Source organism: Salarias fasciatus, chromosome 16, assembly GCF_902148845.1.
Source record: "Salarias fasciatus chromosome 16, fSalaFa1.1, whole genome shotgun sequence".
NCBI classification, from domain to species: Eukaryota; Metazoa; Chordata; class Actinopteri; order Blenniiformes; family Blenniidae; genus Salarias; species Salarias fasciatus.
In genome coordinates this window covers 25,175,801-25,203,043 of record NC_043760.1, presented here as the reverse complement: position 1 = coordinate 25,203,043, position 27,243 = coordinate 25,175,801, and the positions used below count along the sequence as shown (strand labels likewise).

General features: G+C 42.8%; 1 protein-coding gene across 1 annotated transcript in view; it reads left to right on the top strand.

Annotated features, from left to right (window-relative positions):
* LOC115402705 (uncharacterized) overlaps positions 1 to 21,131 on the top strand; it is a 40,046-nt gene extending 18,915 nt beyond the window's left edge. Inside the window, 13 exon segments of the mRNA XM_030111230.1 lie at positions 1,008 to 1,058; positions 1,924 to 1,971; positions 7,512 to 7,622; positions 8,240 to 8,287; positions 9,168 to 9,312; positions 15,186 to 15,255; positions 16,034 to 16,103; positions 17,015 to 18,126; positions 18,128 to 19,109; positions 19,290 to 19,405; positions 20,424 to 20,554; positions 20,761 to 20,957; positions 21,085 to 21,131. Coding sequence (XP_029967090.1) covers positions 1,008 to 1,058; positions 1,924 to 1,971; positions 7,512 to 7,622; positions 8,240 to 8,287; positions 9,168 to 9,312; positions 15,186 to 15,255; positions 16,034 to 16,103; positions 17,015 to 18,126; positions 18,128 to 19,109; positions 19,290 to 19,405; positions 20,424 to 20,554; positions 20,761 to 20,957; positions 21,085 to 21,131 — 3,128 coding nt within the window.
* Positions 21,132 to 27,243: the final 6,112 nt, after the last annotated feature.

The following is a 27,243-nucleotide window of genomic DNA, read 5'->3' as shown; positions in this document are numbered from 1 at the left end:
ATGTTTTATTGTCTTCAATAGCAGATATTTGATTCAATTCCCCTGATAAAATATCTACATTCAAAGAACATTTCTCAGACAAACACAATTTAGAAAAAGTTACACTGAGACAATTTGTATTATAACCAAATGTAGATGTAAAACAGGATTTTATTTTGTTAAAAGAATTTCAAACATTTTTGAATCTGCATAGAACAGCTTCAACTTCTCCCAATACGCTGAGAACAACAGACATATTCTGAAGCTTTTGTTCAGTTTCAGCAGGAGCTGGTTTCTCAGTTAACAGACTATCCAGCTCCGTTTGGCTGTGAGGGCGAGACCAGCACAGCTAAAACCTGGTTCAGAGGAGTGTTCAGCTTGAGAGAGCTTCTTCCTGAACACAAACTTAAATGAGTTAATTCTGAAAAAGGATTCTTTATTATGAAGGACAGAGCATCAATAACTGACAGGCTATCAGGAGAGCCATGACTGAAATATCATCGTTAATACATGGCTTCAAACATCGTGAGAAACAAACTTCATTTAGTAACCAGGACTGCAGTGATGTGACTATTAAGAGGTCAGGGTGTAAACACATGGCACACACATGACAACAATGAGTTCACTCCACAAGACTCAGAGAAACAGGATCTCAGTTCAATATTTTGAGGAAATTAAGAAAACTGACCGATAAAGTTTGTTATTGGCAGATTTACATTTGGAATGATGACAAAGACTGTGATTTGACAACGTTATGTTCAGAGGTTGTGAAAAGTTCATCTTCAGCTCCAAAGGTGAGCTATTAGATGAGCCATGACTGAAATATAATCACATAACTATAATCACATATAAACACGTAACAACTAAATTTCTCAGACAATTATTGAAGGTGAAGGTCTGTCAATAAACTTCTGAGATAAATAAATTGGCTATCCAAACACTTTGGACAATAAAACACTTTCTGTGACTTTTTTAAGCTGAGATCTCTCCTTTCTGGTTCCGATGACAGATGATGATTTGTGTTTCAGGAGGAAAGACAAGTGACCCTGAGCACAAAAGTAATGCCAGCACAGAGCCAGGTAAGAACATTACAAGTGGTAAACTCTGCTGAATGTTTTTCTCGGTGTACTGAGTATTCTGTGACAGTGTTGTTTATGGTTTACCTCTCTCGTAATGCTTATTATATGGGGATATTATTGTTGCAAAACTATTTATCAGAGTGTGTTTAGAGTTGTCTGTCTGCATCTCAACCTGTGAGAGAGAAAGTGAGAGTTGTCAATTTGTAAAAGAATTTGTTAATGGGAACCACAATCTTCAAAAGCTGTCTGTATTTCGGCTTTCAAATGTGTAAAAATTCTGCTGCTCTGCATTTAAATTTGTTCATGTAATAAAAGTTATCAATGCGCACCAAGATATTCAGGTTGAAAAATGTTCATATTCAGCTTCAAGTTCTGAAAATACAGAAAATTCACTAGTTAGGAGTCCAGCAGTTTCACTATTGGCTGTTTTTTTAACACGTGTCTTTTGCTACACTTCTACCATGAAACAGACAAGTGTCTGTAAAGAGAGGTTCAGTTGCCCTGAGCTCAGGCTGACAGGCTCACTCAGGCTGACTGCGTCATGCTTATGGTGCACACCTTCTGCAGCCATCAGGTGGCGCTATGGTCAGAATCTTTGAGCAAACATGACATTTTGGTGCAGGAAGGAATCCTGACCACACTCAGGGAGTCCATATTAATATTCTGCAGTTTGTATAAATCGTGAGGTGAAGCTGAGCCTTCTAGCAATATATTATCACAGGTGTGGGTTACGTATGGGTCGCTGTGCAGTGATATCATGTTTTTTCAAGACATATTTATAACCAGAATATATTTTAAAACATTATGTAAATGATAAACAAAAGTGTGATGAGATGCTACATAACTGGAAAACCTTGTTTTTTAGGCCCTGGGAAAGGAGGTGCAGCATCAAGCAGTGGTCCAGAGGGGGCAGGTAGGACTGATCACAGGATCGATCATGTTATTGTTTTGACTATAATGAAGATCAGTGTTGGGAAAGTAAAATATCACTTGCACAGGCCAGTGTTGTGCAACCATTGACTTTCAAGTAATATATTACTGATGAAGAGTACGGTGCAGACCTGCTCCATGTGAAACATGGCCTGGAGATACTTGATGGTTCAGCTCTACATTAATGGAACTGACCAAACTGATTAGAAGGCTCTATGAAAAGGGGAGATTTGTGCTGAGAATTTGGAGCATTATGTGATTTAGTGTCAGAAGCAGAGCAGGAGCCAGTGGTGATGGAGGGGTTGATCCTGTCAGTAGGAAGGAACAGCTGAGCTGTCAGAACAGTGTCAGAACAAGCCAGCATTATTTCCAATAATACCACTTTCTATACTGGAACCGTAGGAGTGAGCAGTGATATGTTTACAATTAATTAAAGTAAGAGAGTAAATACACAAAGTCCTCTATTGAAGATGGAACAGGATGATAGTTGTGTCATTTGTGTTCCCCTCATTCTCTCTCACTATAATCTGCTCACTGATGTCTCCCATGTGACTGGACTGGCCTCCAGGTTACTGTTACCACTGTCCATCACACCAGTATCCTGGGAGAAAAGTTTCTAAACAGTAAAATTCATTAAAAACAGACTCAGGAGCATTTTGACCCAGAAGAAACTTGAGGAATTTATGTTCATGTTCACTGAGAAAGAAATCCTTTGTCTTTGGACGATGATATTGTCACAAACAAAGTGTCAGAGACCAGAACACTGCTCAGGAGGTTATTGATGTTTTAGGGTTGATCATTCTTCTGTGAAAAACAGATGATAGTGTTATAAGAGAGTACTTTTTTTCACCAAATTTCAATTTTGTGTTTAATGGTTTTATTTCATTTTTAAGGTTTGGATATTTGATCACATTCATTTGAAATATCGATTCTGAAATTATTACAAAAAGGATGTGTATCATAATATGTTGGTGCACTTGTGTTGAAATAAATTTCCATTGTGAAGCAACCCTCACTTGCAATAAATTTGAAATGTTTTAGAAAAATACACTGCATGACAAGGCTTTACAGAACATTGTTATTGTAAGTTTCACATGTAAGAATATAATGACGTGAGTTCAATAAGTATGGATCTAAAGAGGGCCGGTCTGAGGTATGAAACTCCAGGGCTGGAAATTAGAGCCACTCCAGCCCTGTTCCTGAGTCCAGCTTTTCATCCCAGACTTGGTTTCGTTCATTGACCCCTCAATGTGGTGAAGTTGCCCTGAACCATTTGCAGAAAAACAGCCCCAAAACATGATGTTTCCACCTCCATGCTCGACTGTGAGTCTGGTGTTCTTGGGATCATACTGGTATTTATTCATCCTCCAAACACAGCGGGTCAAGTTAAAGCTAGGGTTGGCGATTTGAATGAGATACATTTTTCTAAATACTGGTTAAAATGATCTTTATGACCCGATGGGAAAATATTCATAGTGTGTTTTTAAAGTAGTTTGGAAAATATCCACTCTCTACAGCAGGAGTAAAACGGGAAAAACAGCAACCAATCGTCTTGACGGGACACCTTTTTTTAAACCAATCAAATCCCTTCGCCATTCGACCTGCCCCCTGCGCGAACATGTACACGTGCACTGACCCTGGTTCAGAGCGCGCATAGAAGGACGGAGCATCGTTGCAGAATAGCGGAGACGAATGTTTGGGGGTTTACTTACCGTTGAGTGCGCCATTACTTGGTGTAGTGCAAATAAAGAAAAACGAAGAAACGAAGCGCTGAGGACAGGTTACGCCAGGAACGCGGAAGCGCCGCGCGCGCCGCGAACGCCTCCGCTCCCAACGGGAGCTCCTCCAATGGGGTGGAAGCTGGGCGGAGCTAGCTTGGCGGAGCCTTGGGGAGATGCTACGTGCTAACGCTAGCTTTCCAAGATCGCCAACCCTAGCTTTAATGTCAAATCAGTCAAATTTGGTTTAGATCACAGCACTTTCTCCCAGACCTTCTCTGAGTTATTTAGAGATTGGAGGCTCTAATTTGACGGTGCAACTTAGCGATGATCAGCGGCGGAGGCAGCGCATTCCTATTTTCGACAGGCGCAGAAGAGGGTTTCTGATCGGTCTGCTGCACTTGCGCCGAGATGGGCGTGGCGGCGCACCAGGGGGAGGGCTCGACAGAATCAGCTGGGCGCAGTGAGAGTTTCGTGCAGAAGGTGTGAGCAGGCTGGGGAGGAGGATCTGATGATAATTTGTCTGAGAAAACCTCAGAGGCAGGGTTTCAGCTTGTCAGTGTCATGAAAGATACACAAAATCACTCATGAACCACATAATTGTTTTTATTATCTTCTTTAGCACTAGAACATCCAAGACGATCTGACAGACCATTTGGGTTTTTAGAATTCATATAAATCTGTTAAAAATAATTCCCCTGTCCTCTTATTCTTTGACTTTTCCTAAATATGTGTCTTGTATGTTTTTCTGAAGCAAATAAGGTCCTAACAATGACACAAATAATATTACAAAGCATTTATACCTCCAAAGGCCAACAGCGGTCTGTGAGACGTATTATTTATTTATTTATTTATTATTATTATTATTATTATTATTATTATTATTAGACTGATTAAAAAGATGCACTTCACGGGGCTTTTTTTTTATTCTGTGATTGATTTGTTTTGGTTCATGCTCGCATCTGAACAGGGGGCTAGCTCTGACAGCAGACAATCAGACAGATGGCCAAAAATATCAAGCAAATCCCAAAAGAAAGATAGTAAAAACAAGCATAAATAAGAGATATAAGGTAGAAGAAGCTTTAGCAATGATACAGGAGGTCAGTGAGGGGGAATCGGATGGCGGAGACGTGTCGGACATCAGCGATCTTGACTGGAGTGAAGAGGAGGAATGTTCTGAATCAGAGTCAGAACAGGCACGTGCCAAACAGCGAAACAAATATAATGCTGCTGCCCCAAAAATACCCGACCGACCTCCAGCTGCTGTACAGTCCAGCGTAGAACCTGCAGTGGCGCATGAAGCGCTCACGCGTCACCTCCAGGTAGAGAATTACTGTAGGCTACTGTCAGTAATAATAATAATAACATAAAATGGTGTAAAATTATTATTATTATTATTATTTTTTAAACTAATGTAATAAATCTGAGCACAACAGTGAACACGGTATTGACAGCAGGGGCACTGCAGCGTCTCCAGAGGTGCCAATTACAGATTCAGGTAAAATATTATATCCTCCATTAAAGTACAGCAAACCATGTATTTTTCGTTTCCAAAAATTAATTTTAGAACGAACATATTTTCTGAATAAATACCTTTGTCCTGTTGAGCCTGCAGTCCCAGAATAAAATGAGCAGGGTGAGGACGGGTCGGTGTGGGAAGGTGTCCGTCCTGGGGCGCAGCTGGGGAGACTTATTTTACTAATTTTAATATGTTCCTGATTATTATTGACGGTTAATAATACAACTATTTTGTGTGTGTTGGTGTGTGTGTGCGTGTGTATCAGGGAAACGAGTGCGCGGAGTGTGAGTGAGAGGTACGCTGCGCAAATGCGCACTGTAAAAAGTTCAATACATTTTAAAACCTGATTTGAGGCATTAATAAAGCAGATATGAGGCAGACGTTTTGCTGATCCACTTGATTTAATATTTTGTTTCTTTACCTTAATTTCTAATGCATTAGATTACAGAAAAGCAACCTGTTGGTGTGCTCCTGCGCAAAAACACTGCATATGTATGACAGTCTGGCTGACCATAGCGGCCTTTGGAGGGGGGTAAGAATGCTGGCAACACGTGAAGCAGAGCGGAGGACGGAGCAGATAGCAGATGTCGCCACCATTCTCTCATAAATGATTATCCTTCGTCTGGGATGGCCGGAATGCCATGTGTGTGATAGGAATTATAGGGAATCATTTCAGAGGACATCGATCTGATGACAACTGAACCAGCAGTCCTAAGTAGACTCACCCAGCTCCGCTGTGCAGCTGCGCTGAGTGATAGGCGCGCAGACACCTGTAATTCTTTGTGCTTTCCCAAATGTATCTTTAAGAGTTATGATGCACACAAATAAAAACAGATTTTCCCTTTCCCTACAAAGTCTGTATGTAGCCGCTAAATGCAGGGTTTCTGCATTTTTATTTCATTTGTCTGGCTCCCCAAGCTCTACAAGAGATTATTTATTTCAAAATACAGTCATATACATTGTTGCTTCACTATGGTTTAGTATTGAGGCCAGGAAATAAAATGTATTTCATCATGTTAATATAGCAGTGTCCTTCACTGCAGTGCATTTGAAAAAAAGGAGAGGTGTTCATTTGATTGGTCAAATTGCGCTCAGCTGGGTTAAACCCACTTTCTCTCCTCTCTCTTGCGCCACCTGCGCAGGTGGGCGGGATGGAGGCGTGACTGCGCCTGGTTCACGAAATTAGGACAATTTTCTGGACACGCCCCGTTGACTTTATCCGCTGACGGCGCACTTTGCGCTCTGCTGACAGCGGGCGGATTCGGCGGAGTCTACCAAGTTAGAGCCCTAAGTGTCAACCTGATGGCGGACCTGTTCACGAATCTTTCATGTGAACCTCACAGACTCTGCAGGATTTCATTCCATTTCAGCTCAGTGTGTCACCAACTGGTTTCTTGGTGACGGAGGTCCTGATTGCCTCCAGATCTTGATCAAGCTCCTGCCGTTTAGTTTCAGGCTGCTTTCTCTCTTTTCTCATAGTCCTCCTCACTCCATGAGGCGACATCTTGCATGGAGCTCCCTACCGAGGACAGTCGATGGACATTTTCTGTCTTCCACTTTTGACTGATGTTGCCAATAGTCCCCTTTTTACCAAGCCGTTAGCTGATGGTTCTGTATCCCATTCCATCCATGTGCAGATCCACAGTCTGACATGTTTTGACAGCTCTTTGGTGTTGCCCTAGCTGCTACAGAAGTTGGAATGCAGGAAACTGATTCCTGGAGCAGCTGTGCTTTATGCAGATGATGAGTTATTATCAGGAACATTGGTCATTGGTTGATTGTGCACAGCTGTGTGCCACACGGGCAGCAGTAGATCAATGGAAGCCCAAACTCTGACTGAGTTGTTGAAGACAGCTTTGACAACAATTATTATGTTCAGAGGTTGTGAAAAGTTCATCTTCAGCTCCAAAGGTGTGTTTTAAGTAACAGAAGATGATAAAATATGGATTGATTAGAGAAATTGGAATCCTAAAACTGCTGAACTTTCACATCAAACCAGTTTTAGAAGGAATTCACACATTTACAAAGGGTTTGAACACTTGGAGTTAGAGTAGAGTAAAGCTTTCCTTTATTAATCCCAAACTGGGAAATTCTGGTGTTTTCCCAACTTATAAATGAACACATAACTATTGATATCTCAGACAATTAGAAGGTCTGTCGAATCACCTTATGAGATAAATCAATTGACTGTACAAACAATTTGGACAATAAAACAAGTTCTGTGACTTTTTTCAGCGGAGATCTCTCTTTTCTTGTGCCGATGATAAATGGTGATTTGTGTTTCAGGAGAAAACGAAAGTGACATGGAGTCAACATCTTCAATTGGTGGATCGTCCCCCTCTCAGTCTCCCCCGCAATCGGCAAGCTTGACTGAAACAGAAAACAGCACAGAGTCAGGTAAGAACCACAAAAAAGGTAAATTCTGCTGAATCTTTTGCTCTCAGTGTACTGAGTATTCTGTGAAAGCATTATTTATGATTTACCGCTCTTGTAGTGCTTTTTTTATGGGGGCATTGTTGTTGCAAAACTATTTGGCAGCGCATATTTAGAGTTGTCTGTCCATATCTCAATCTGTCTGTCCAGTCTGAGAGTTGTCAATGTGTAAAAGAATTTGCCAATCTTTAAAAGTTGTCTGTCTGTATTAAGGTTTTCAAATGTGTAAAAATTCTGCTGCTGTGCATTAAAATGTGTTCATGTAATGAGATTTGTCAATGGGAACAAAGACATTCAAAGTTGAATAATGTTCATGTTTGGCTTCAAGTTCTGAAAATACAGACAACTCACCAGTTAGGAGTCCAGCAGTTTCACAATTGGCTGTTATTTTTTTTTAAAACATGTGGCTTTTGCTATATTTCTGCCATGAAACAGATGAGTAGCTATGAAGACAGGGTATTATTGCCCTGAGCTCAGGCTGACAGGCTCACTCAGGCTGACTGTGTCCTGCTAAAAGTGTGCACTACCGATAAATGATAGTGTGATGAGATGCTATTTTTTCTGTAAAACCTTGCTTTTAGGCCCTCAGGAACAAGGTCCAGCTTCAAGCAGCGGTCCAGAGGGGGCAGGTAGGACTGATCACAGGATCGATCATATTATTGTTTTGAATATAATGAAGATCAGTTTTGGGAAAGTAAAATATCACTTGCACCGGCCAGTGTTGAGCAACTATTGACTTTCAAGTAATATATTACTGATGAAGAGTACGGTGCAGACCTGCTCCATGTGAAACATGGCCTGGAGATACTTGATGTTCAGCTCTACATTAATGGAACTGACCAAACTGATTAGAAGGCTCTATAAAAAGGGGAGATTTGTGCTGAGAATTTGGAGCATTGTGTGATTTAGTGTCAGAAGCCGAGCAGGAGCCAGTGGTGATGGAGGGGTTGATCCTGTCAGTAGGAAGGAACAGCTGAGCTGTCAGAACAGTGTGAGAACAAGCCAGCATTGTTTCCAATAATACCACTTTCTATACTGGAACCGTAGGAGTGAGCAGTGATATGTTAGAAATGTGTCAATATTTTCAGAAAGCGTCTTTCATGTTGTCATTATGGGGTTTTGCATGCAGAATTTTGAGGAAGTAAAATGATCCATTTTGGAATAAGGCTGTGATCAGTGAAGACTTTAGAGATGCTCTGTGTCCCTTCTCCTCATCTCAAGGTCTTCATTTACCTTCAGAGTTTGTTATTCCCTGGTGTTTTTCTCACTAAATTACTGACCATTTTTAAAAACAAACAAAAAAGTGTATATATCCTGTATATGCACCTTTAATCTAAATCGTCCTGTTACAAGTTTGTGACATTATGGGCAAGGTAACGGGGGAACAGTGAAGCTCAGAGTAGCACAGACCGTCATGAAGAGTTATTTCTGCTAACCAGTTGTAAGAAGCTTATAGTTATAAGCAATGTTTATGCTAATATGTTTATATTTTTCCCACCACTGTTTCAGAAAAAGAGATCAATTCTCCTCTTGGTGAACCACCTCATACTCCCAAACCACCGTCTCCACCTGCACCGAACCCTTCAAACCAGGGGCGTTACCAGGGGGATGCACTGGACCCCGCCGTGCGTCCTGTGGTCCGCCCCTCCATGATGTATGCTTTATCCAGGTCATCTATGCCGGCATTAGCGGAAGCCCGCACGGTGTCGCCCCCTTCCGGTCCGATGACACATGTCGGTCGCGAACATGTGGCCCCGCGGTCCGACGCCCCACCCCCCCGTCCGACGCAGCTGAACACTCTGACACTCTGTCGCAATCAGTAGCTTGGGAGTCCAACAAGCTCAACACAAGGAAGCCATGACTCTTTCATATCAGCTAGTTCCACGACTGATGAAGCTGACAAACAAGACAGTCAGTTCCAGTCGCAGCGGTCAGTTTGAGATTAACTCTGAAGAGGCTGGAGGAAATGAAGATGAAAGACAAAATCAACAAAGAGACGTTGATGCCAGTGAACATGGGTATAGACAAGATTACCAAAGTGTCACTTACAGCCACTGCAGGTAATGCAGACCCGAAGGAGGAAAGACACACATTAAAGCTTCAAAAGGACAAAGAAGGAAAAAACACACCAAGACTTGTGCATGGAGTCCCTCACAAGACAGATGAACACAAAGAAGAAGACAGTTGAAGAGAGGGAGCTAAAGGGAGTCCAATATTTGCTCAGAGACTGCAGTAAATAGCTGAAGTTGATATAAAGAGCCTCTGATAACATAATCACCTGTGTCTCAGTGGCCTGAAGAGAGGAGGGAGGTTCACTGCTGCGTTTCCCTTTTTAATGTGATTTATATCTTCAGAAACACTCATATCAGTGTCTCAGCAAAACAAAGTTATTATACATGATAGGTAAATCTTAGTAAGCATTTTCGAGATATCATCCATCTTCTGTGCTCTCCTCAGCCTCACAGGGTTTTCTTCCAGAGAACAGAGGAGATCCTCCTGTCTTTTCACCATTTAACTTTTACTCTTTTCATTCTTTTCTAATGTGTCTTATTAGCTAATTTGTCTTTGCTTTTACTGACACAATACTGCATGATTGATGATGAGAATGTTTATATTTTTTAAAGCGTTTTTTTTACCTTAAAGGTGCATTAAGGAGTTTTTCAACTTTAAAAATGATGTGTACAATGTGCCCTGACATATTCATTACAAGTACCTCTAACGGCGCTAAATTGTCAATTGAAAGTTGCAGTGCCGGTCCGGCACCAGAATTTTTTGGGGGGGAATTTGAAAGGAATGACGCAATGCGCGCTCTAGCTGCTTAGGTTATGTTTTGTCCGCCATTACTCCGCCAGATGTTTAGTGAGCAACAACTGAGCAGGATCTTCCAGAAAGTGAGAAAAGACCAGCTTCTAGCACTGCCACAGCTCCAGCACAGACTCCACCAGGTAAAAGAAACTTACATTTTACTCGAGCGCTACTAAAAGAGTGAGGAAGAAGTCCCTCTCTTCCATGCACGCAAGCCACAGGCACGAGTTTTTCACTAAGCTGCATTACACCCAAGGCCTGCAGGGGGCGCTGTTTCGCATAAAACTTGCAAACTCCTTTATGCACTTTTAAGCCATGGAAAATGCACTTCGGTATTGATAAGTTACTGTGAGCCGAGAACAAGGTTGAATTTTTAATGTATCTCAAAAGTGAAAGATTTATCCAGGTAGTTTTGTTATTTAGATTAATATAAAAAGGACAGAACATTGACTGCTCTGAATTTAAAACAAAACTGAAATGAAATGAGAACATTTTATGTTAATTCATATGTGGTTTAGCTGTTGTTGTTGATGTGAATGATTAGAAAAAAGCTGTTTTACTGACTGCATTTCTTCTTTGAATCAAATATGAACTAATTGAATTGAACTAACTGAATATGGAAATCATTGAGTGTGTTTTAGATTCATTTGCACTGATCTGTAAAGACAAACCAAGCAAGTGCCTGAACCTTCTTTCTGTTCTCAGATTCAGATCCAAACGTGCAGAAGAAGCATTTTCATTTTTATTAATTTTTTTAATCATCAAATCTTTGGGATAAGCTTCTAGAATTCTACTGAATGTATCGAACCCCATTAAAACAAAACTGAAGATGTGTCTGTTTGCTGCTAACTTTCAATTGAGCAATCACTGATTATATGCTCTGCACTGCATCTTACACTGAGGCTATTTTTATTCTTTTTTATGTTTTTTTTTTTAAGTTTTAGCCATTGTGTGTTGTTTTTTAAACTGCTGACAATGAGTATTTTTCTGCATTTGTTGCTATTCATGTTTGTCCCTCTGAAATACTTTGCATTACCTTGTTGCTGAAATTTGCTATCAAAAAAACTCAAGTTGCTTTGTGACCGAATAAGATTCAGAAACACTTGAATCCCTTGAATGACCTCTGTTCTGAAATACTATGAAACCTCCAGACCTCTGAGGGCCTCAGGAAGACTTTACTCAGAGTTCCCAGAATCAGAAGGAAGGTGAAGCAGCTTTTAGTTCCTCACTCTTCAACTGTGGAATAAACTTCCTGATCACTTGAGGATTTCTGACTGACCTGTGTCTTTGCAATCAGACCTTCAAATATGATTTACTCAGGCTTTCTAAAAGATAATAGTTTTTGGTTCTTTCAGTACCTCGAAATTAAGTTTTTGAAACTTGAAAACGGTGTATACAGCAATGATTCGTTCAGTGCTTGATTATGGTTGTGTGGTTTTTGTTTCCGCTTCTAGAACCCAGCTTGAAAGACTGAATCGAGTACAGGCCTTGGCATTGAGGCTGTGTTACGGCGCTGTTAAGTCTACCCCTATTCCAGCTCTCCTGGTTTTGGCCAAAGAATTGCCCCTTGACCTGAGAAGAATGCAACTTGTGGCTAATTATTGGATAAATTTAAAGGGTCACAGTGAGCAACATCCAACAAAATCTGTACTTCAGCCATGTTGGGAGGATGCGCGACAAGTTAACAGATTTGGGGCTTATAGTACAGAATATGCACGGAATTTGGGTATTAGTCTTACAAGTTTTTGTCCTACTGTAACAATACCAGAAATGCCGCCATGGGCAATAAAATCTCCTTTGGTGGATCTCTATTTATTACACTTAAAGCTTAAAGACAAGGGGAAAGCAGATTTATTGACTGCTTTTTCTTCAAGGGTTGAGATAATGTATTCCGACTGTGTGCAAATCTTTACTGATGGATCCAAAGACCCTGAAAAGCAGAGATCTAGTCTCGCTGTAGTTGTTCCAGAGTTTAAGTATTCAGAGGGTTTCAGAGCTACAGACTATTTGTCCGTATATACAGTAGAGTTATTCGCTATTTTGAAAGCTTTAAAATGGGCTAGCAAAGTCAGACACACTGCGTTTTTAATATGTTCAGACTCTGTGTCAGTCTTAAAAAGCCTGAGTTCTTTTTAATCTGCAAGGCAAGATTTTTTTGTTTAAAGCTCTACAGTTATATACTTTTCTTGTCCAGCGAGGGATGATTGTGACATTCATGTGGGTTCCAGGTCATATGGGCCTCATCGGAAATGAATCCGCAGATAGGGTGGCAAAGAGCGCTCTTTTTAGGAATAACATTGATGTAAATTTATCTCTGTCAATAAATGAGGGGAAATCACTGATATGGTCCAAGGTTATGGAACAATGGCAAAGTGGATGGAGCACAGAAACTCAGGACATGAGAGAATGTGCAGATTATAACGTGTCCACCAAAGTGTTTTGGGGTTGTTGGATTGTGTATTTGATGAGTTTGATGAGGGGGAACAAAAATACCATTCACTTCCATTGTGTCCGTCCCGAAAACCTTCCCTGACTCGCCTCTGAATAAACAACAGCTCGCCCTCACAAAAAAGTAAGTATTCTGTTCGAAATGACGAAGGAATTGCGCTAAATGGGCCAATTTGCCAAAATGTTGAAGTATCCCTTTAATATTCAGCAGTGCTGAGCCTTCTAGGAATATATTATCACAGATGTGTGTTATGTATGGGTCACTGCGCAGTGATATCATGTTTTTTCATGACATTTGTAACCAGAATGTATTTTAAAACATTATGTTAATGATAGAAAATAGTGTGATGAGATGCTACATAACTGGAAAATCTTGTTTTTTTACACCATCAGGAACAGAATCCAGCTTCCTGTGGTGGTTCAGATGGGGCAGGTAGGACTGATCACAGGATCGATCATATTATTGTTTTGAATATGATGAAGATCAGTTTTGGGAAAGTAAAATATCACTTGCACAGGCCAGTGTTGTGCAACCGTTGACTTTCAAGTAATATATTACTGATGAAGAGTACGGTGCAGACCTGCTCCACGTAAAACATGGCCTGGAGATACTTGATGTTCAGCTCTACATTAATGGAACTGACCAAACTGATTAGAAGACTCTATAAAAAGGGGAGATTTGTGCTGAGAATTTGGAGCATTATGTGATTTAGTGTCAGAAGCAGAGCAGGAGCCAGTGGTGATGGAGGGGTTGATCCTGTCAGTAGGAAGGAACAGCTGAGCTGTCAGAACAGTGTGAGAACAAGCCAGCATTGTTTCCAATATAACTACTTTCTGTACTCGAACCGCAGGAGTGAGCAGTGATATGTTTTTTAATTAATTAAAGTAAGAGAGTTCCCAGTAAGAGAGTAAATACACAAATTCCTCTATTGAAGATGTAATAGGATGATAGTTGTGTCATTTGTGTTCCCCTCATTCTCTCTCACTATAATCTGCTCACTGATGTCTCCCATGTGACTGGACTGGCCTATAGGTTACTGTTACCACTGTCCATCACACCAGTAGCCTGGGAGAAAAGTTTCTAAACAGTAAAATTCATTAAAAACAGACTCAGGAGCATTTTGACCCAGAAGAAACTTGAGGAATTTATGTTCATGTTCACTGAGAAAGAAATCCTTTGTCTTTGGACGATGATATTGTCACAAAGTGTCAGAGACCAGAGCACTGCTCAGGAGATTATTCATGTTTTGGGGTTGATCACTTTTTTGTGACAACAGATGATAGTGTTCCAAGAATTTTTTTTTTTTTTTTCAGTTTGCAATGTCGTATGGAAAAGTTTGATTTAATTTTAAGGTTTGGATATCTGATCACATTCATTTGAAACAGCATGATATGGTGAGTCTGGTGTTCTTGGGATCATACTCGTATTTTTTCATCCTCCAAACACGTCGGGTCAAGTTAATGTCAAATAGCTCAAGTTCAGTTTGGACCACAGCACTTTCTCCCAAACCTTCAGAGTTTCAAAGGAAAAAATATGTCTAAATATGCACCTTTAATCTAAATATTCCTCTTATAAGTTTGTGACATTATGGGTAAGGGAACGGGGGAACAGTGAAGCTCAGAGTACACGCTAAGAAATAAAGTAACAGCTCAGCTTAATTCAATTAAGGTAACAATTTGCATCAACCTTTTTAAGAAATTCCAACTAAAACCTTTCAATAAATCCAACAAGACTTTTAATGGTCGAAACTCAGTTATTTAAGGACAACCAACATAATTTACTGTGGGACTATGGACCTCTTTTAGTGTGTTTTATGTTTGTTTTATTTGCACGTTTTTGCTGTGATTTTATTGGTTGCTGTGGACATTTTTTTTAAGTGAGGCCATCCCCACTACCTGCAGTCTTCAGAGGCGAACATGAGCACACCTGAAGCCAATCGGACTAATCAGGGCTGCAGCGTGGGAGGGAGAGATCCCAACATTTAAGCAGGGCAGGTGTGGAGCAGCGAGGGCACAGCAGAGGGGACGGAGGCCAGTCCACGCTGCACAGGAGGAGCGAGGCAGTGAGTGGGACAACACCAAGAGGGCCGACAACACGACCCGCCGGAGGCCGCCAGCACCCAGCACGCAGCTCCAACAGCGGCAGGGTCTGATCCCTGCCTTGCCTGTGAGTAGCCGCTGTTGAGAGGGGGGGTGCTACCGGGGCGGTGCAGCCTCGGCTGTGGGGGATCGACAGCCGTGGGCTCTTTCTGGCCGTGTTGCGTCTGCCTGCAGGGGGTCGCTGCTGGTGCGACCGGACCGTCCAGGGGAAGCGGGAGTAGGAGTCACTGGCCGACGATCCAGGGTGGGCTCAAACCGACGTCCCGGCGGAGGTCCACACGAAGTTTAACCAGCGCAACGATTAGAGGACCTGGAGCAGGCCCCTCAGGGATTGACGACAGCTGTGTTTTTGTTTATTTTTAATTCTTTTGGAGGACTAACCCTATTTTTAATTGAACTTTATCTGTAAACGTTATCTTTTTTTTGTAATAAATTACACTGCAATTTTAAGCTTGTTGTTATTGCACTGCTCACCCCTGGGTCAGAGCCTTGGTTTAACGGGTCCTAGTCCCTCCACTAGGTGGCGTTGTCGAAACAACTTTAAGTTAACTTATTTGTAACCCCCTCGGCCACAGATTTTCTGGCGTTGTCGGCAGGATCACAGGTTTGTGAGCAGTGTTTTAACCAGCTTTTATTTTTTTTTTTCTTAAGCAATTTTAAAAAAACTGTTTTTACTGGTTTGATTTATTTTTTTAATTATTTATTTCTTTTAATTCGCAATGATGATGCCAATTTATCCGGGGGCCCCATGGGTGCCTAAGTTTGAAGGTGAAGATGGCGGTTTGAAGTATTTGGAATGGAAGGAGCAAATGCAAGGTCTGTTAGAAACAAATCATTTAACCGAACCCCAAAAAGTTAGGATTTTGATCGGTGGTTTGTCTGGGCTGCCAAAGCGACAGATTAATGTGCTGGCTGATGATGAGCGTGATCGAGCTACAAAAATCTTTACAGTTCTAGATGGACTATATGTAAAGGAGGTTCCAATATCTGTTTTACGTTCCCAATTTTTTGGTTGTGTACAGAAGCCGGGCCAGTCCGTTCAAGCTTACGCCCTGCGCTTGAAGGAACTTTATCGTAAGCTCCAGCAACAGGGTGAGGGTGAAGCGCCTACTGACGTTCACTTGAGGGACCAGTTCATGCTTGGCCTTGAGGATGGCACCTTGCTCCGAGCACTAAAAAGAGAGGTACGTCTAGCACCCCAAACTACCTTCAATGCACTGCTCCAGGAAGCCCTTCTCCTGGAAGAAGAAATGCCCCCAAGGTGGCCTGAAGCAACATGTGCTGCTGTAAGAGAGCCGAACCACCCTAGACCTCAACAGCACGGGGAGACATGGAAGCAGGAGTTAAAAAGGGAAATTGTTGAGGAGTTCAAGGGCCAAATAAAGGAGGTTGCACGTGAGCTCATTCAGGAGTTGAGACCGGCCAGCCCTCCACACATACCTGTGCGCCGCAGCAGCGCCCCCGAGCCCGACCTGGAGACGAGTTATCAGAGGGGACGTCCGCTTAACAGATGGGATGAAGGAGGCAGGCCCATCTGTAGAAATTGTAACCAGTCTGGTCATATTGCCAGGTTTTGTAGGACACCCCCTGTTACTCAGCCGGCTTTAAACTAGGCCACCCTACTGTTGAGGCCCATGCAGTGGGGTCTGGGGGGGAAGATCAGAGGGCCGCTACAGCCTTGGTGGGAAACTGCCCCTATGTGGACGTGTATGTAAGTGGAGTTAAAATGGAGGGACTTTTAGACACTGGTTCACAAGTTAGTCTTATTCGGCAGAGTTTATTTTTCAAACATTTTCCAGATCATGCAGTAAACAATGTGCCGTCATACATCAAGCTCAAAGCGGCCAATGGCCTTAAGATCCCCTGCATAGGCTACGCACTAATGGACTTTAACATAGAGGGTGTGGAAATAAGTCAAAAAGGAGTTTTTGTTGTCAGTGAAGAGTGCTCCTCCAACTCATTTATAATTGGTATGAATGTGATCAACCCGTGTTGGGATGCAGTTTTTAACAACCCCGAGAAGCCCCTGTCTTTTACTTGTGAAAGCCCAAGGTCCCAGCAGGCATGGAGGGAAGCCTTCGCCCTCTGTCGGAGAACTGCTGTCAGCACAGAGGATGGGTTCAAAGGATACGTGTGGCCGGCTCAGCGACGAGGATTCAAGATCCCTGCTCGAAGCGAGGTTGTCGTCTGGGGACGGGCTCGAGCTGGACCAGCTGGGAAGGACTACTGTGGCCTGGTTAAGGCCCTTGAAGAACCAAATGCTGTTTCTGTGGCTCGCACACTCACTGTCGTCAAGAATGGAAGGACCCTTATCCGTGTGAGAAATCTGAATAACTTTCCCATTACTCTAGGACGATACCAACGTATTGGCCGCTTGTACCAAGTAGACGACGTTGATGTCCGTGGTGCGCGTGACGTTGACCTGACCCCCAACAGCGACGGTGAAGTAGAGGTTGGGCTGATAGAGGCAACCGATGAACGTGAGGATGCGTTTGATGTCCAAGAGTTGGTTGATGGATCTGACTTGACTACAGAGCAAGCTGGTAGGTTGACCGCGCTAATACAAAAGTGGGAGAAAGTGTTTTCCAAACATGAGGAGGACTTTGGTAGGACGGATGCCGTCACGCACACCATCCCAACTGGTGATGCTGTCCCAATTAGGGAGCGATTTAGACCATTGCCGCCACTCATGTACAAGGAAATGAGGTCACTACTAGCGGACATGCTAGATCGGGGGGTCATCACAGCAAGTTCTAGCCCCTGGTCTGCCCCCATCGTCATGGTCAAGAAAAAGGATGGGAGCTGGAGATTCTGTGTTGATTACAGAAGATTGAACTCTGTTACCCACAAAGACGCTTTTCCTCTTCCGAGGATCGAAGAGACTTTGACGTCCCTCTCCCAAGCTGAATGGTTTTCAACTTTGGATCTCTCCTCTGGGTATTGGCAGGTAGAAGTGGACTCTAAGGATAGGGAAAAGACTGCCTTCACCACGCCCCTAGGCCTGTACGAATTCCAGCGCATGCCGTTCGGCCTCTGCAATGCCCCTGCGACATTTCAGAGGTTAATGCAGCAGTGTCTCAGCGGCCAAATTACAGAGCGGCCAAATTACAGAGTCCCTTCTAGTGTACCTAGATGATATTATTGTGTACTCACCTGATTTTGACACTCACTTACAGAATTTGGAGGAGGTCTTTGAGAGGCTCTGGAGGCACGGGTTGAAGCTGAGGCCAGACAAGTGCAAACTCCTCCAGCGAGAGGTAAAGTTTTTAGGACATGTAGTAAACCAGGCTGGTGTGATGCCTGACCCAGACAAGATAACGGCTGTGACAGAGTGGCCCATCCCAACATCTGTGAGGGAGGTGAGGGCATTTTTGGGTTTAGCCGGTTACTACAGACGCTTTGTTAAGGGGTTTGCAAAGATCGCTCGCCCATTGAACAACTTACTCACTGGCATCCCCAAGAACGACAAACGGTCTTGTACAAAGAGCATTGATTGGACGCCTGAATGTCAAACCGCATTTGATCAGCTGAAGGAGGTTTTAACACAGGCCCCCGTTCTAGCCTACGCAGACTACACCAAGCCCTTCAGTTTGTACACTGACGCGAGCTATAGTGGGCTTGGTGCTGTGTTAGCTCAGACCCAAAATGGCAAGGAGCGTGTGATTGCATATGCAAGCCGCAGTTTACACCCTGCTGAAAGGAATGATTCGAACTATAGTTCGTTCAAACTGGAGTTATTGGCGCTTAAATGGGCTATCACTGAAAAATTTAAAGATTATCTAACAGGGGCCAAATTTACAGTGTTCACAGACAATAATCCCGTAGCTCATTTACAGACTGCTAAACTTGGGGCTGTCGAACAGAGGTGGGTCGCCCAGATGGCCTCCTTTGATTTTGATGTGAAATACAGGGCAGGACGAGAGAATGTGAATGCAGACGCTCTGTCCAGGTTTCCTACAACCCCTGCCCAGAAACGAGCCGCCACCAATGTTGCCGCCGTGGTTACATCTGCAACTGCCCTTGACCAAGGAGACTCCACCGCTATGGAGCCCGGAGAGGACTGGAGGGCTCTGCAAGAGGTAGATCCGGACATTCAATGTGTGAGGAGGTACGTGCAGAAAGGAATTGTGCCAAACAAGGATGAGAGGGATGGATTCGCAGATCGAGTGAAGAGGCTCTTACAGCAAAGGAAAAGACTGTGCTTGTACAAAGGGGTTCTGTGTCGAAAAATGGTTGATCCCCATACGTGTGAAACCCGTTTCCAAATTGTGTGCCCAGATTCCAGCTGTCGGGACGTGTGGAAGAAGTGCCACGAGGCAGCTGCTCATGCGGGCACAGAGAGGACTCTCACTCACATAAGGCGCCATTTCTTCTGGCCAAGCATGGAAAAGGAGGTACAGGGCTTTCAAGCAGAGTGCATCGTTTGCACCCTACAAAAAGACAGAACTGAGCCCAGGGCCCCACTAAAACCTATAGAGGTATCATATCCCCTCGAGGTGGTAGCCCTTGATTATTTGTCATTGCGTCGCCCTAATGATTCTTATCAGAACATCTTGGTCATGACAGACATGTTCACGCGCTATTCCTGGGCTGTAGCTACTCGTGATCAGACTGCTAAAACTACCGTTCGTGCCATTTGGACTCGTATTATTCAGCCTTTTGGCTGCCCAGCTCGGTTCCACTCAGATCAAGGGCCCAACTTTGAGTCAGAGCTCATGAAACAGTTGTGTAGCATGTATGGCATTTCTAAGAGTCGAACCACGCCGTACCATCCAGCGGGAAATGGCCGTGTTGAGAGAATGAACCAAACCCTGCTAAATATGCTTCGAAGCCTGGAGCTAGAGAAACAGAGCCGGTGGCCTGAGTACCTCCCAGAGTTGTTACACGCCTATAACAATGTTGTTCATAGTGCCACTGGGTTTGCTCCATCATACCTAATGTTTGGTCGACACCTTAGACTGCCTGTTGATATGAATCTGGGGGTTGTGGATCAGCACCTGCGGTATGACTTGGAGGGGTGGGTTGCTGGACATCATCAGAAGCTGTCACACGCTTATGATTTAGCTCGCAAGAAGATGGCTGATGCCGCTAAACACGAAAAAGATTACTATGACCGGAAAGCCAAAGCAACCGCCCTATTACCTGGGGAACGTGTGTGGGTGCGTGACAGAAACAGACAAGACCATGGTAAGCTCCACAGCTGGTGGGAGTCGAAACCCCATGTGATAATCGGTCTAGTTGGGGACTCTGGTTTAGTCTATCGTGTCAGACCAGAGAATGGGGGAAAGGAGAGAACCTTACATAGAAATGCTCTTAAACCTTGCATTGCTCCAGCCATTGAACAGCCCAATGAACACTCAAATGCTGGGCCAGAGACCTTAGGACAGCCCTTGGTGTTATATTATCCTGTAGAGAATGCCGAACCTGAACTCGAAGCTGCTGAACCTGAACTCGAAGACGCTGAACCTGAACTGGAACAGGAACCCCGTCGATCCACTCGGACCACCCAAGGACAATGCCCTGCTCGTTATAGAGACTAAGATGTTGGTTCAGAGACTGGAACCATCAAAGTCTGGGGGGGTGTGGGACTATGGACCTCTTTTAGTGTGTTTTATGTTTGTTTTATTTGCACGTTTTTGCTGTGATTTTATTGGTTGCTGTGGACATTTTTTTTAAGTGAGGCCATCCCCACTACCTGCAGTCTTCAGAGGCGAACATGAGCACACCTGAAGCCAATCGGACTAATCAGGGCTGCAGCGTGGGAGGGAGAGATCCCAACATTTAAGCAGGGCAGGTGTGGAGCAGCGAGGGCACAGCAGAGGGGACGGAGGCCAGTCCACGCTGCACAGGAGGAGCGAGGCAGTGAGTGGGACAACACCAAGAGGGCCGACAACACGACCCGCCGGAGGCCGCCAGCACCCAGCACGCAGCTCCAACAGCGGCAGGGTCTGATCCCTGCCTTGCCTGTGAGTAGCCGCTGTTGAGAGGGGGGGTGCTACCGGGGCGGTGCAGCCTCGGCTGTGGGGGATCGACAGCCGTGGGCTCTTTCTGGCCGTGTTGCGTCTGCCTGCAGGGGGTCGCTGCTGGTGCGACCGGACCGTCCAGGGGAAGCGGGAGTAGGAGTCACTGGCCGACGATCCAGGGTGGGCTCAAACCGACATCCCGGCGGAGGTCCACACGAAGTTTAACCAGCGCAACGATTAGAGGACCTGGAGCAGGCCCCTCAGGGATTGACGACAGCTGTGTTTTTGTTTATTTTTAATTCTTTTGGAGGACTAACCCTATTTTTAATTGAACTTTATCTGTAAACGTTATCTTTTTTTTTGTAATAAATTACACTGCAATTTTAAGCTTGTTGTTATTGCACTGCTCACCCCTGGGTCAGAGCCTTGGTTTAACGGGTCCTAGTCCCTCCACTAGGTGGCGTTGTCGAAACAACTTTAAGTTAACTTATTTGTAACCCCCTCGGCCACATTACTTCAACCTGCAAACAGTTAAACAGTTAATTAGGGTGAAGTAACATAATTTTAATAAACTGGTCCATGTCAAATTAAGGTGAAGTAACTTAATTTCAGTGAAGTAGTTTATGTAAAATTAAGGTGAAGCAACATATGAAAGAGGTGAGGCTACCTCACCTTAAACCATGGTTTGAAAAACTTACTCATTCCCTTTCGGGATCACAGGTGGCTGGAGCCAATCCCAGCTGCTGTGGGTGAAGGCGGGGTCACCCTGGACAGGTCGCCAGTCTGTCACAGGGCTGACATACAACCATTCACACACACATTCATACCTTGGGGGCAATTTAAGGTGACCAATTAACCTGACATGCATGTTTTTGGACCATGGGAGGAAGCCGGAGTACCCAGAGAGAACATGCAAACTCCACACAGAAAGGCCTGAGCCCCAGCCAGTATTTGAACCCAGGACCTTCTTGCTGTGAGGCATGAGCACTAACCACTGCACTACCGTGTGGCCATCTTACTTAATCTCAGCCCTAAAATATTTTTATGAAAACTTTTGTTTTTTTTGTCTTACTCATTTAATTTAACAAAACAGATTTGGGCAAACTGATGGGAAAACTCAATATACAGCAAAATTGCAGTCCCTGATTCAGCTCAGACAATGAATGAGGGGCGGTTGGTTTCAGGTCTGGCCTTTGAATTTCCCTTGGGGACAAATGAAGTTTTTTTCAATTTGAATTTGACAGGCTTTGTTGAAAATATACATACATATTTAATTTGACACAGTTTCCGATTTCAAGCTGGACCAACTTCTTAAAGTAAGTCACCATCTTGTTATAAAAAGTCCCCATGTATCAAATTTAGAATGTTATTTTGACAAAGCTCATCGCACATCGACGCGGACATGTGAAGCATGAACGGGCAGCAGACAGGAGGCAAAGGACGCCTGGCGTCAATTCATTTATCAAAACAGAAGAAGAAAGCAACATGGAGGGAGATAAGCCGGCTGGCTCCATGGATTCTACTTGTTTGATTAAAAAAATGTTGAAGCAGTTTTCTGTTTTCCACACAAAAAGGAACACTGGCTAAGAATGCCCTGTTTAATTGTGCAAGAAAAAAGTGTGGTATCTCTTAGTTTTACTTTTCTTGTGGTACTACATTTGTTACAGACCTGAAAATGTAACTCCTGCTAAAAGCCAACTTTAGACAGGGAGCACTGCACACACACAGACAATATGTTATGGTGTGCATATTTTAGTTTTTTGAATATTTTATTTGGAGCCTTAAATATAAAACACATCACGTGTTAAATAAATATAATCATGTCCTGTTGTTTTTTTTGTTAATGCAATACAGGAAAAAAGGCTATATTTCAGACATAGTTGGAAATTGTGATAATTTGTGATTAATCATGATTAATTAATTTGTAAACTGTGATTAATCTGATTAAAATTTTTAATAATTTGACAGCCCTAATTAAAATGTTTTAAGGTTGAAAAATTCCTTCGAGTTGCTTTAAAATATGAGTTACTCAGACTTTCTAAAAGATTTCAATACCAGATTTCAATACCTCTAAATTAAGTTTTAATTCATGCCTTATGACTTTTTTTAAATATTTATTTCTGTCTTTTGCCTTTATCGCTACATTGAAAAGCACTTTGGTCAGAGTTGGTTGTTTTAAATGTGCCACATAAATAAAGGTGACATGACTTTCTGAATCACTTTTTTTCAACGTATTTCCTTTACATCTTTAATTGCTTTGTGTCTGAATGGTGTTACAGAAATACACCTGAAGTTGGAGGTAATTTTTGAGAGTCTATGCATTAACTGAGAAAGCAAAATTATAAATGATTTGAACAAATAAATGATAACATTGTACTCCTGTGAAAGTGTTGGGCAGGCTGTTCTCTAACTTTACGTTTCCAGATTGTGTCCACGACCTCCAAGCAGTTCTTGATCTTATTTTGAAAGTCCAGCAGTGCACAGACCGGAAGCTCAGGTGTCTCACCTGTTCAGACTGCAAGGACGTGACTGCGTGGGGAGGTCTGGCAGCTTCTCTTCTCTTTCTTTCTTTTTCTTTCTTTCTTTCTTTCTTTCTTTTCTTTTTTTTAGCTCCACTATGCAGCATTAGTTGCTCTCATAAGTGTTTTGCTGCCAGCCCGGACTTGTTCAGACAGTATGGAGGTAAATTTGTGTCTTTATTTTTCAATCAAAAAAAAAGTTGCTCCAATCCAAACATGTTTTCAATCAGAAAAATCTTCACTTCAATCAAAAAAAAACCTTTTCAATCAAAGAAAAAACTTGTTCAAACCCCCCAAAAATTTGATACAACAAAAAAACTGCATATAAACACGTTTTTTCTTTGATTTAATTTTTTTTTTTTTTTTTTGGTTGAAAATACATTTTTTGATTAAAGTCCTATTTTTGGATTTGAGCCATATTATGGGTAGGACATTTGTTTCTTTATTATTCAATCAAAGATATAACTTCAATAAAAAAAATGTTTTCAATCTTTCAATCAAAGCAAAAAAAAAATGTTCGGAGTCTTTCGACTTTGTTTTGACATTCAAAAACCTTTTTTCCGATTGAAGTGAAAACAGTTTTGAAGCTTCTTTTTTGAAACCTCTTTTTTGAAGCTTCTTTTTTGAAGCATGTTTTTTGATTGAATCATTTTGACACAAACGTCCCGCAGTGGGCGGATGCTTCTCCATTGGTCGGGCATGTTTGAGTGACAGGTGTCCACACCAATGACAAATCTCTCCAGAAGAAGCTAGAAGCTGGAAGGTAGCTGCTTGTGTGTGCGGGGAAGTCAGTTTCTATTTGCAGCTATCGTCACGCTGTTGCATTCAGGTCTCGCTTGCTAGCTACTTTCCGATTCACGTTTTCTGAGTGCGGCAGTATTTCTTCAAAACGGGAAGATCCTGTTACGTGAAAGGCGACCACAATCGGTCATGTGGATGGAATGGGAGCAGGACAGACGACAATCTGCGTGTTTTCCAGTTTCCTAAGTGGAAAAGAAGTTACGGAGAGCAGACTGAGGAAGAGGCGTCGGATGGCGTGGTTCGCAGCAGTGACATGAAAGAGCGTCACTTTCGACTCCATATCTGACAACATGCTTGTTTGCTCTCGCCATTTTCATAAAGGCAAGTAAGTGAGTTTATTAGTTTTTAAGCGATGCTACTGAAAATGCGGTTTCTTTGTGAATGAAGTTACGTTAGCGGTGAAGCTTGTTTGCAGCTGCCAGCAAGCCTCAGCAGCTGCGAGCCAACTTCACTTATAAACTCCGGTCAGAGGAGGAGGGCAGTAGAAATGGGATAATCACTTCATGCTAAATCTGTTTATTTTATTTCTTCATCTTAAATTTAAAGTTACAGAGGGAGTTACCTTAAAGGGGCTGTATCATGCTTTTTTAGCTAGTCCAAACCCTAGAAATGGCATTAACATGGTAATAGTTTATTTTTGGCGCTAGGGAAAAGTAATTTTGTGTGAAATAAAAGATTTTCTGGGGCCAATTCTGAAACCCGGAAGAGAAAACGCTCCTTCACTGAAAATCCCGCCTCTCCCCCTGTGGACTTTGACTGACAGCTACTTCAACCATTCAGCGCTTCAAAACAAATATGCTAGCTAGCTTTAGCTCTTTAGCACTAGCTTCTCTACACGGAAATACACGCGAAAACATCCTTTCCTGTTAGAAACTCACCAAGTGCAGACCCTTCAGACTCTTGCTCTTGCTTGACTGTTGCTTTCAGACGATGGTTAAAGTTTATCTCCGTAATCAGAGTTAGAAAAAAGCGGCAAAGCTGATTGCTGAGGGCCTGTGGGAGGGGGGCTCAGGGGAGCCATCTTCTCCGTGTGATGTGAACGTGGGAAAACAGAGCGTTTTCACGGGTGCGGGAGGGGCTGCCTCTCTGAGCAGCACGGACAGGAGGAAAGCTCAAACGCACAGGCACAAAGGAAAAAAATCCTTTGGGGGTGTTTTTGGTGAGTACATAGCCATATAACAAGGTTAAAACATACAAAAAGTGAATTTTGCATGATACAGCCCCTTTAAAGATCCAGTCAGACCTGCTGTCCGAAAGAGGACACATCTTGTCAGGGGTGGATCTAGGAAATCAGGGGCTTAGCCCTGAGGGTGCAGATGCCGATTTATTTTTTCCGGCATTTTTTGTGCCACGCATACTAAACTATCTTCATTTTATTTTTTTTTTAAAACATCAACTTACCACCGATTCAAAGCTGAGAAAGGCACGGAGAACACTTAAAAATCAGACCCTTTAATGACGCAAATGTCTCACCACCAGAAGCCTTGAAGAACATTGTTTTATGCCTCATGCCAACAGAAAGAAAAAAAATATAAAATATAAAGGTTATTCAGACTGATCATAAACTAAAGAAATAAAATATTTCCTTACTGCAGGCTACCTGTGATCCTGGCTGGCACCTCTGCTGTCATTTACTGATCTGTTCTTCAATCCTGTACTCAAGTCCTGTCTTCAATCCTCCAGTCTCTTCTTTCTTGCTTTCTCTGCACATTTTTTATGATTTCCTGTTCATTTTCCCCCTCACTTACTCTTTCACTCCTTCCTCTCTTCTGTCTTCTGTTACTCTTTAAATACAATATTTCAGAGCAGTTCTCATGTCTTGTCATGCCTCTTTTTAAAATGTTAAATGTGGGTCGTCCCCTGTCTTTTCCTCTTCACTCACACATGAACTAAAATAAATAAAAACATTTAGAAATAAAACCTATGAAACATACTGATATATTGAGTTTAAATGTTTGAAATGTTTCTTGATGAGATTAGAAAATTCTCCCTCTTCTTTAAATAAATGAACTGTTTTAAACTCCCTTGGATTAGCTGAAAAATACATCACTATTAACTGTTGATTGAACCACTCAAAAGTATACATATTAGCTAAAATTAGGACAAGCTTAAACATCTGCCGTAGTACAGTAAAATAATCCAAAAACTTAATGGCAAAGCACTGACGGAGCACTTTCCTGCACAATGAACACTTTAATCATTTTGTTAGTAATACTTTTCATTAATATTTCATAAAGGGTTTTTAGTCTGATCCTGGAATGCAACACTGATCTTGCTGTCTTTCATTTTCAGTGCGGTTGTGTTGTTGTTGGTATTAGCTGATAATACTGATAGCCAGCCAGCAAAATCAGACAGAGTTTCACAAATCAGGACCATCAGTCTGTGTAGCAGCTTCTGCTGCTGCTGCTGCGGCTGGGGGCTGTTATGATCAGTAGTTGTTATATATTGTTCACCACCAGGCGTCGCTGCTGTTTCTAATGCTCTGTTAAAACTGCACTAGTAGAAGAAGAATCTCTGTGTCACTCACAACAGACATGAGCGGCATTAAAATGTTCTCCTTGGAAAACGTCGAGCCTCCTGAGTGTTTATCAAACATGAACACAACAGTGGCGACGTCCACTTTTTTAAAAAGCTTCAGATATCCAATATGAGTCGCCTCTGGTTAGCAGTAGAATCAAGGAACAGCAACTAGCGCGCATAGACGTGAACGCTTCTTCTTCTGGACAGGCGGCAGACTGCTGGCTGCTCTCCAGCGCATGCTGCCACTCTCTGGTGAATTCCAGTTCTGCACATTATACTTAGACCAGCTCGGATCCGCGATCTGGGGCTCTTGACAAAACATCCGGGGCTTGAGCCCAAGTAGCCACCCCCCAGATCCGCCTATGCCCACTACTACCCGGCTTGCATCAAAGCAGGGCGGGTTGCAGGCATAGGTGAACTAGGCGGCCG